At 56.8% G+C, this 9,947-nt stretch overlaps 1 protein-coding gene across 2 annotated transcripts; it reads right to left on the minus strand.

Annotated features, from left to right (window-relative positions):
• Positions 1-1,815: 1,815 nt before the first annotated feature.
• MLN (motilin) lies at positions 1,816-8,028 on the minus strand. 2 transcript variants are annotated; one of them, NM_001163967.1, is made up of 4 exons: positions 7,911-8,027; positions 5,876-5,992; positions 2,409-2,517; positions 1,816-1,826 (listed from the first exon to the last, which is right to left on the minus strand). In NM_001163967.1, exons 1-4 carry the CDS (start codon positions 8,025-8,027, stop codon positions 1,816-1,818), a joined length of 354 nt encoding a protein of 117 aa, NP_001157439.1. The 2 variants fall into 2 exon arrangements, with proteins under 2 accessions (NP_001157439.1, XP_023479774.1); XM_023624006.2 differs by lacking the exon at positions 1,816-1,826 and adding an exon at positions 1,890-1,898 and having other exon boundaries at positions 2,395-2,517; positions 5,876-5,995; positions 7,914-8,028.
• Positions 8,029-9,947: the final 1,919 nt, after the last annotated feature.

A 9,947-nucleotide genomic window follows, 5' to 3' on the forward strand; every position in this document is an offset into this window, starting at 1 on the left:
AAACTGGAGGAGCTCGTTGGAGAAAAAGAATTATTTGAGCCCATTGTGAGAAATCGAACAGTGGCAGGAGGAGGAAAACGAGAGAAGAAAGGAGCCGACACATCTGAACAGGCGGCCGCGGCCTGTGCATACAGATGCAGGTGGTGGCAGGGTCCCTGTTGCAGCTCATTACCGAGAAGCACATCACAGGCCACCGGGCGAGGGTCGGGACACCCTGGCTGCTGCGCTGAGCTTTGAACAGGGCTGTGCCGCAGGACGGAGAGCACCTGCATGCTCCCTAGGTGCTGTGGTTGCTGAACCAATTCTCATTAAAAAAAATGCAGACCACCTGGGGCGAAATCCCCTGGAGAGTCTTATTTCCCTCTGTGGCACTTATTTCAGCACTGCTGTACAACCCCCAGGACCTTTAGGAACATTCCGGAGAGGGTGCTGGGGCCCCTGCCCCAGGATGGGGCACCCCCTGCTGGTGATGGGGAGGGTGGTCTCACTGTAGGAGGAGATCCGAGCAGAGGGTGAGGAAAAGACACAGTCTGTATTTTCCACATGGAAGGAGACAGGGAGCAATTTGCTTTTCTGCCCCTTGAAGTGCGTTACTGATAATGGGGTAAGCCGGCACGGTGGGACTCGCATGGGCGAGGAGGAGTCTTGGCTCCAGGTTCTCCCAATCGAGGCTTTATAGGTTCCTGAGTCTGCCTCCTTTCTCTCCCCTCATGCCCTGCTGCAGCCTCTCTCTCTGTTTTCACCCGGTGTCTTGGCAGCGTTGCCCAGGAACACGCAGCCACGCTTGCGTTGATCGGTCCGTGCATTGCAAATTGGGTCAGCTTGGGGGCTGGTCCCATGTAAGGTTTGGGTGTTCCTCAGGACCATTCAGAGCACCCAAACAAGGGTCCCTTTGAAGGGTTGGGGGCTTCTTGTTTCACCAACTACTATCTGTGGCTAAGCGCTTGCAGTGTTTGGGGGAGTGGAAATACAGAAGGGACACTGTGTCTAACTGCTAGTAGCCTATGGATCGAGGGAGCTGTGGTTCCTATATGGCCCCAGTTTATAAATAAATGAACATTCATTAAAGTAAAATTAAATTAGAATGAAATTTCCCATCCAGTTTTGTGTAGAAGGCAGAAATAAGTGGGTTGGCTGTGTGATTCTGTTGCAGATGCTGGCACGTGTAGTCACAAGGTGATAGTAATAATAGTAATTTGCTCTTTGCTGGTGCCTCTGTCCCCACGTCTCAAGGCAGGTACTACCACCTTGCTTTTGCAAAGCCTCATTGAGTTTAAAGGGCTTAGCTGGAAGTTAGAAAGGGTTGAGTGCAGAGGCCTTAACGCTCTCTGGTCCATTAGACCTCAAGCTCATCAGTAAACAGAAAATGGACCAGGATTCAGGAGACCTGAATTCCAGTCCTTGCTCTGCCACTGACTCTGTGTGGGCAAGCAACGCCATCTCTCTGGGCCTGTTTCCACGCCTTGAAAGGAAGGGCTGGCGCACATCTTCCGATTGCATGTGTCTAAGTTAACATTTTAACTTAGAACTTACAAAAGGCACACATTTTGCTAATGTATGACCATTTATGGCCAACTCCTTCGGAGCTGTATTGTTTTTCCCCTTTATGGCATGGCCTGAGTTTGACCTTTGGAAATTAAAATATTAAATAAAAGAGTCGTTTCTGTATATTTCACCCTTTATTTGCTGGAGGGGGATTTTCTTGGGAGAGCGTGTTTTCCTTCCAAGCCCAGCTGACGGGCTATGCAGATGACGGGGCCTCCCTCGGGTGGGAGGGGGCCGCTGGATCCATCCATCTTCTCCCTGGAGCGGCCGTCACTTGGCTGCTGGAGAAAGCAAAGGGGGTTTGCAGCTCAGTAGTGTCAGCAAGTCGGCTTATGAAACCACCTTTAACAGGTCTGAGGGCGGGGGCACCCAAGATGGGAGGTTTTGCCAGGCTTCTAGAAGCTCTTCCTCCAGCTTTCTCTATAGCCCGGGGCAAGTCATTTAACCTCCCCGCTCCTCCACCTCGAACAGCGCTTTCTCCCTGCCTGTCTCCTCTGGGACTGTGAGAAGTCATTAGTGGCTGGCTGTTAGACGGGACCACGCTTTGCACAAGTGACTTGGGCAGACCTTGAACTGGGCATGGCGAAAAGGGGCTCAAGACTTCAATTTGCAGAACAGGTGAAAAAAACGCGGGCTGCACCAGGGTTCCCCCCAGGGTGGCCAGAGCCTCAGTGGAGTTTGGGGAGGGAATGAGCATCTCTGGAGCAGGGGGAGGGTTGGGTGGGTAGTGGCCCTCTGCCAGAAAGGCATTTGGGAAATGGGCCTGAGCCATTGAGGCAGGGCCTTGAGATGCCCCCAGCTCTGGAATATTAACCGGGTGGGCGCAGGCCAGGCCCCAGCAGCAGTGACCGCCCCCCTCCTACCGTTCTGTGTGGATAGCAGCACCTCGCTCAGCAGCCCTTCCAGGGCGGCCCGGTACTTTTCCAGCTGCCTGGAGTTCATCCTCATTCCAATTTCCACAGGAGCAGTCAGCTGTGAAATAAGGCAGAGTTAACAAGAAGGGAGAGGCGCAGAGAGTGCCGTTAACCCCTGGGAGCCCTACAGGTGGCAGGAGGGACTGCCAGGAGCTGCACCACCCTGCCGGCCCTGCTCTCCCCATCCTCTGGGGTCTTCTGGGCTTCTAGGGCCGGCTGGGAATTCTGACATCTCTGCCCAGTTCTGACCAGGGGCTGGATCCTGGAAGTCGCTGAGAGCTGCTGGGAGGAGCATCAACAAACCTCCCCTGGTGGGGAAGCTGGGACTGGAGGGGTGGGGGTGGCTGGAAGCCCCATGGTTTTTCATATGTGGAGGGAACTCACCTCTCCCAATAATAGTAGCTGACACTGTGGAGTCTTGTGCGTGCCAGGGGTCGTTCTGAATGCTTTCTGTATGTTAAACCTCTCACTAACCCTATGATGCAGAGAGGCTTGTGTCCCTGTTTTGCAGATGAAGCCACTGTGGACAAAGAGGTCTGGTGACTTGCTCAAGACCATACAGGCAGTGAGGAGGAGAGGGAGAAGCAGGCCACCCAGGGGGCCTGGCTCCAGGGTCTGTGCCTGTGACCACCAGGCTGCACTTTGTCCAGCACTGAGGGGACACGAGGGAGCCCCCAGAGGAGCTGTCTGGAGGCTGTCCACCAAGAGAGGCTGTGCGATGAGCCAGGGCACTGACTGGCCTCGGCGTCACGCCCAGAGCTCCCTGGGTCCATGGTCTTCCTGCACGAACCAGCCAACAACCCAGAGATTCCCGGCCTCTCCAGACAGCCTCGATGGAGGGGTCCCAGGCCCATTCCCCCACCTCCCACCTGGCTCCCTGGGGGCGGGAAATGAGCTCGGGAGCCTGGAGGGCAACCGCAGAAGCGTCTCCTTGGGGCTTCGGGTCGGGGCTCCAGGTGCAGGCTCCGGGTGCAAGCCCTGCTGTGCCAGTCCCTTGCTGTGGTCACACCTCTCTCTAGGCCTCCGTGTCCTTACTCGAGAATGAGGAGGCTGGACTGGACAATCCAGAAAGGACCTCCTGGCCTGCATATCGTGGTTCTAGGGAGATGGAAAGGCAACGAGAGCTACTGCACCCCAGGCCTCCCTGAGAAGGATGTTACATCGGATGTCACCGCACCGTGGACTTAGTGCCTTAAACTCTGCCTCCAGTGCGTTTAGAGGGCAGTTCTGAGCGAGCTCCCCTTTGCCAGCTGCCTGGCTCCCTCCCAGCTCGCTCCCTGAGAGCCCAAGGAGCATTTGTAAAGGAGAGGAGTGCCCTCCCCACCTCCCACCCCCCACAACTCATTCCCCCCACTGAGTGCAGTGACAGCTCCCAGGTCACTCTGGGCTGCACTCTGACCTCCCTGCTTATGGACAGCATGCTGCGGCGACCCCAGGAGGTGGCCAGTGACCAGTTGGAGTCCCGCTGGGTTCTGCCCTGACCACTGTGTGACCTTGGCTAGGCCCTCACTCTCTAGGTATCTATCTCCTCCCCTCCCAGGCCCCTTTACAGGGAGGTGCCCCACGCTCTGTCCTGGGGCCCTTCCTTCTCCATCCGCCTACCCCCTCGGGGACCTTCCCCTGTCCTGGCTTGAAATCTCGTGACACTGCTGACGACTCCCCCATTTACATGTCCAGCTCTAACGTCCCCCGAAGTCCAGACTCATGTATCTACCTGCCAGCCCAATGTCTCCACCTAGATGCCCACAGCCATCTCACAATTCACTAGGCCAGTCTGACCTCCGGATCTTCCTCTCCATCTGCAGCCAACCACAGGCTTCACTGTCTCCATTAGTGGCAAGTCCAGCCTTCCAGGTGTTCTAGCCCAAACCTTGAAAACCTCAGTTTTCACTTTTCTCTTTCTTCACATCCTATATCCATTCTTTCAGTAAATCCTGTGGGCTCCTACCTCCAAATTGTTTCCTGAGTCTGACCACTTTTCCTGCCTCCACTGTGACCACCCCGGGCCGAGCCACTGTCTCGGATGCTGCAGCAGCCTCCTCAGTGGTCTCCCTGAGGCTGCCTTTGCCCCTTCAGTCTGTTCTCAGCACAAAAGCTGGGGAGACTCTTTTAATAGGTAAATCAGATATGTCCCTCCTCTGCTCAAAAGCCCCCAAGGGCTCCCACCTCAGCAGTGAGAGCAAAATCCAAACACTCGCCTGTGAAGTCCACAGTCCGGCCTCAGGGCCCACGCTTGCCCCCAACTCCCTCTGCTCCAGCCGCTCCAGCCTCCTCACTGCGCCCTGAATGCACCAGGTCTGCTCCTGCCTCAGGGCCTTTGCACTGGCTGTTCCCTCTGCCTGGATGCTCTTTGCCCAGAAGTCCCTATGGTTCACTCCCTTGCTCTCTTCAGGTTTTTGCACTAATGCCATCCACTCATAAAGCTGCTCTGATCACCCTGTTTAAAATGACAACCTACCTCATCCCCTTGCCCTGTGATATTTTCCTCCCAGCACCTGTCACTACCTGCCACACTATAAAGTTCACTCATTTGTCCTGTTTGTCATCTGTTGCTGGTCCTTCCAAGGTCTTGTTTCAGGTCCCCCACTGGAGTGTGAGCTCCGCGAGGGCAGAAGACTTGTCTGTTTTGTTCAGCACTCAATCCCTGGGGCCCAGAACCATGCCTCGCACGGAGCAGGGGCCCAGCAGGTGTTCATCGCCTGGATGACTGCAGCTGTGCAATTGCAGAGCTGTCCTGGACAAACTCAGGGCTCTCTGCAGCCCCCACAGTCTGTGCATCCTAACCGGGCGCTGATGGCCCCTGGCCCGGGTCTCGATGCTATAGTGTCTCCGGGCTCCTGTGACCCGCATTGTCTCTCTCCCGAGGACAGCAGCTGCCTCCTGATTACTCTCCGGCCTCCTCACCTGCTGCCCCGGGTCTTTCTAAGTTGGATCAGGTGACTTCCCTGCTTCGCACCTCAGTGGCCACCCAGATGTCTTGCCTGGCCCCCAGCCCTGCTGGCCTCTTGCCCTCTCCCAGCCCGCCCCAGCCTTGAGGGCCTCCAACCCACCAGGTGCTCCCTGAGCAGGGCCTTTGCTCTTCCTTCCTGGGATGTTCTTGCTTAGCTCTTTGCATGGCTGGGTCCTTCTCATCATTCAGGTTTCAAATCAAATGTCACCTCCTCTGAGAGGCCTTCCCTGACCACGCCCCCCCACCAAAGCTGTGCCCCCAGGCTCCACGCTGTCCCTTTCTCTAGTACCTCCTTATTGATGCCTAGAATGGATTATTGTCTCAGCATTGGTGTCTGTCTCTCCCTCCTGGGATGGAGCTCGTTGCCTGAATGTCCTGTTCACTGCTGTATCCTAGAACATTCTGTGGCTGGCCACGGCAACGGTCCCCTGACTAAGTTTCTCTGCATTGTCCCCCGTCTGCTCACCTTGATAACTTCCTTTCCTTCTTCCTCCGCGGCCTCTGTGGGGTCCAGAGAGCCCACCTCCTCAGACCTCTGCTGGAGGCCCAGGGATTTCTTTTGCCCTCTATTCCGCTCCTTCTCCTGGGGGCAGAGCACAGAATTGCACAAAACCCGCCCTGCCTGCACTGCCCAACGGCCCCGTGCCTGGCTCTGCCCAGGGTGCCCTGTGGCCGGAGCCCCCTACAGCCAAAAGATCCCCTTCTCCCAGGTGCCTCCCGCACGCGGAGTCTCAGGTCCCCACTGGCTTACGAATGACCCCAGAGCTGCCCACGAACAGGTTGACTTGAAGAGGAACCGGGCCTTTGCAGTTCCAACGTTGCGCCCAGGTTGTTACTGTTAATTAAGCTAAAATGCTGAAAATAATGGCCGCCCTTCATGCATATTAAGTGTGAAAATGTGTTTTTCTGAGCAGAAAATCTATAAAAAAAGGTGGCAAGACAGCCGAGTCTGTGAGGGCGCCACAGGGTGGCCCGGAAACGGGAGTCCCTGGGCGGTGATTTATAAGAGGCAAGACAGGGAGATGAATTACGCAGGAAGGAGTTTGCAGCTTCTTCATAAAAATCCCGGTGCCTGGCAATTACGAGGAGAAAAACCACAGAGCGGATTGATGCAAAGTGTCCTTTGGCTGCCATTTTGCTCATTTATGTTCTGCTGAGTTTGACTGTTTCTGTCCCATCCCAAATCTGGCCTGGCATCCTGCTTGCCAGGTCCCCGAGCACTGAGATCAGACACACCCCATTCCTTTGGTTTCTCTAATGACAGTCTTGAGATTCAGCTCCGAGCCTGCCCTAAGACACAGTGATTCTAGAACAGCTGGTCATCTCTTGGGGAGAGGGAGCCAGTGGTGGCAGAAGGTGCATCTAGGGCCCGCTGCGCCTCCTGCATCAGTTGCCATGTCTGCCCCTGAAGAGGGGAGCGGTCCAGCCTTGCCCCTGTGAGGGGTGCTGTTCAGTGGTCTGTGGAAGCCAGCCCCACACAGAGTGTGTCAGTACAGAGCCTGTGCGCAGGGCCACGCGACCTCCCAGAGAACAGACTCATGTGCTCGTCCCTATTGGAGCCTCGGTCTCAGACAGGTGGGACATGAAAGGCCCATTTCTTCATCTCTTCAGGTTAAAGAGAAACAAAACTCTGCACAAGATGCTCAGGATCCATTGCTGTCTAAAGGAAAAGGCGCAGGGAGGCAGGTCCAGCTGTCCAGTTTTCCTTAGGCCCTGCTGCCTGAGTTCCATTAAGCCTGCCCTGTTTTCTTCCGGCTCTAAAGAGAAGGAGGCTTGGCCACCACTAGGTGGAGAGCCCCCTTCTTTCCCACTCGGGACCTACCTTCCCTCGCACCAGTTCCTCCCTCCTTCTCTCCCAAGGCCCCGGTTCAGCTCTCACCTTCCCCGCCGCCAACCCCCACCCCCCCCCCCCCCCCCCCCCCCCCCCCCCCCCCCCCCCCGCAGGCTTCCAAACACACGCGCCAGCCCACAGTGATTTCTCCCTCCCGGAACTCAGCTCTTACCATCAGCATCACTTATTGGGCAATTAATCATGTCCTGCCTTGTGACATCTCCCTTTTGTCTTCTATCGTTAGTGAATTTTTCATATGTTTGTGTCTTGGCTCCCCGGGCGGTTCTTAGATTGCCCCGCGTGTCTGGCCTCTCCCCCCCGCCCCCGTGGCCTGTCGTACTGTGGAGATGCTCGACAAATATTTATTGGTTTGTTAATTGAAAATTTCCTCTGAAGGATGGGAGGGGTGGAAAAGATGTCATTCATGGGAGCCTCTGATACCTTTGTGATGCTAGTGAAGGAGTGGAGGTGCCAGGGGGATGGCTGGAGTTCGGGGTATCATGGGTCCTGGTTCTTCATGCTCTCCTTGGGGTCACTGGCAGAGTTGACTAAATGTGCGTTTACCAAAGGGACACTTGTACCTTAGAGAGACTAACACCACTCCAGGGCTGGGCAGGGCTGTGGGTTCCCTGGGCCGCGCTGGGGAGGCAGGCAGCCTGGGGAATCTTCCCTGCATCCTCTGGAGTTCGCTGTAGGTGAAGATGGGGACAAAGGCTTCTGTCTGGGAGGCCAGCATGGCGGCCACGTGTACCACCAGCAGGGCAACCACAGCCTTGCAGGACACCATCCTGGAGCTGGACAAGGACAAAGAGCTCCTGTCACCAAGTTCAGGGTGCAGTGACAGACTGCTACATTGGAGGCAGGAGCCCTCAGCTCTGGCCCAGGCCCTGCCTGTGGCTATGTGATCTTGAGCAAGCCGCTTAGCCTCTCTGGACTTGACCCTGCTACGAGGTTTTACTAGATGAGCTCAGAGCCCCCTCTCTTCCCCAGAGCCGTGAGAGCTAACCAAGCGCCTGGGAGAGGCCGCCCAGCCTCCTGCCACATCCTGGGGAAGAATCATTCCACTTCTTGGCCCTTCTCTTTGTTACAGGTGAGGTCTTCTGGGGTCATCTGGGCTCATGAAGTGGGAGGGACCTCATGTCTCAGAGAAGAGACTCCTAAATTATCAACAGAACTATACCCAAGACCCAGGGACCCCTTCCTGCTCCCTGAGCCAACTGGGATGATGAAAGGGATGGACCCAGGCCCAGATGGTCCAGGCTCTACTTGGAGCACCAGGCCAAGGCCCTGGTCTAGAGAGGAAAGGGCCGAGACCCTCCGCCCATGTGGAGGCAGGGCCAGGTGGACACGCTCAGTGAGGAGCAGCATCCAAGAGCTGCCAGGGGGTCTCCACCCCTCTAGGGCCAGCACTGGCTCTGACACAAGCCCCACCCCAGCTCCAGCGAGTCTAGCTGCCTGTTGGCCACCATCTAGAAACAACAGAAAGGGTACCTCCTCCCTGCAAGTCCCCCCCACCTCCAAATGCCATGAGTGCTGGTGAGGTGTGGGAGGGCCTCCCGCACCCCAGGAAGTGGGTGTGTCTGGAATGGCTGGCGGGAAGGTGGGCAGCAAAGACCTGCCAGGGCACAGGTGGGCGTGTTGACTGCAGGGGTGCAGACACTTGAGAAAGGGGGTCAGCCAGGCAGATTTTGGGCAGGCTCAGGATGGTCCTGTGTGTGTGTGTGTTGGGGGGGTGCTGCCTGCTGGGTGCCAGCCTCAGCTGGTTCCTTACACTGGTGCACGGTGTCCCATTGGAAGCCTTCTCCTGCACGATCCTCACGCCGATATGGGAGCAGGTGCGATCTGAGGAGGTGAAGGGACTCGTTCAAAGGCAGTGGGCCTTTGAGTAGGCAGAGGCAGTGGCCTACTGAGGCCTGGGGCTTCTCCCAGAACCCCATGCCATGCTGCCTTTGCCCACAGAAGGCGGAGAAGGGCATCGCAGAGGGTGGACCTGCTGAATGTATCTGGGACACCAATGTTCCTGTGCTGAGTGGACTGCTAAGCGCCGGGGCCAGGCCCCCAGAGCAGGGAGGGGAGGCCAGGGCCATCCTCTGCTGCAGCAGGAGTGGGGACGACTGCAGGGTTCCAGATAATGAGCTCCTGGGGGTCAAATCTGGGCTCCCACAGCCCTGGGGCAGCCTGGATTCCGTTGGTCAGCGAGGGTCCTGCACAGAGCTGGCCTTCAGGCTTCTCTGCAGGTCCAACCGGACTCTCCCTTTGGGCCAAATCTTCTGAGGCTTGTGTCCTGCCTCTTGGCCAGGACCTGTCTCCTCAGTCATCTGAAGCCCCTTCCACTCAGCGTGACACTCTCTGCCTTCTTGTGACCCTGCTGCCCCATCCTACTTTCTCTGTCTTGTGAAAACTCCATGAGCAAGAACAAGAGAGCTCAGACAGCCAAAGCCTCCGGTGCCAGCTGCTTACAAATTCCCAGGAGGGTGGGAAGGACCGCCCACCCACAGAAGACCACACTTGGAGGCCGTGGCCCTGTACTGAGCCCCTGTACTGAGCCCTGAGCCCCAGGAGGCTCTTGAGGGAACAGAGGGCAGATGGGGGTAGGGAGCTCCAATCCTGTTCCTCTGCTCCCTTCCCATGCTCTCCCCACGGCGTCTCCGGCCCCGTGCTCCCTCATGGCAGAGGCGGACGTGTTACATTTATGGCGTCCCATTTC

This window comes from Equus caballus, chromosome 20 (genome assembly GCF_041296265.1).
Source record: "Equus caballus isolate H_3958 breed thoroughbred chromosome 20, TB-T2T, whole genome shotgun sequence".
NCBI classification, from domain to species: domain Eukaryota; kingdom Metazoa; phylum Chordata; class Mammalia; order Perissodactyla; family Equidae; genus Equus; species Equus caballus.

Bases quoted from the DNA above. Each gene is read 5' to 3' on its own strand.
- MLN (XM_023624006.2), bottom strand. From the start codon at position 8,027: ATGGTGTCCTGCAAGGCTGTGGTTGCCCTGCTGGTGGTACACGTGGCC. The intron at 5,996-7,913 runs CAGGGAAGATTC...GTGCTCTGCCCC, and splicing joins ACAGCGAACTCCAGAGGATG to CAGGAGAAGGAGCGGAATAG. The intron at 2,518-5,875 runs GTGAGCAGACGG...CTTATTTCACAG, and splicing joins AAGGAAAGGAAGTTATCAAG to CTGACTGCTCCTGTGGAAAT.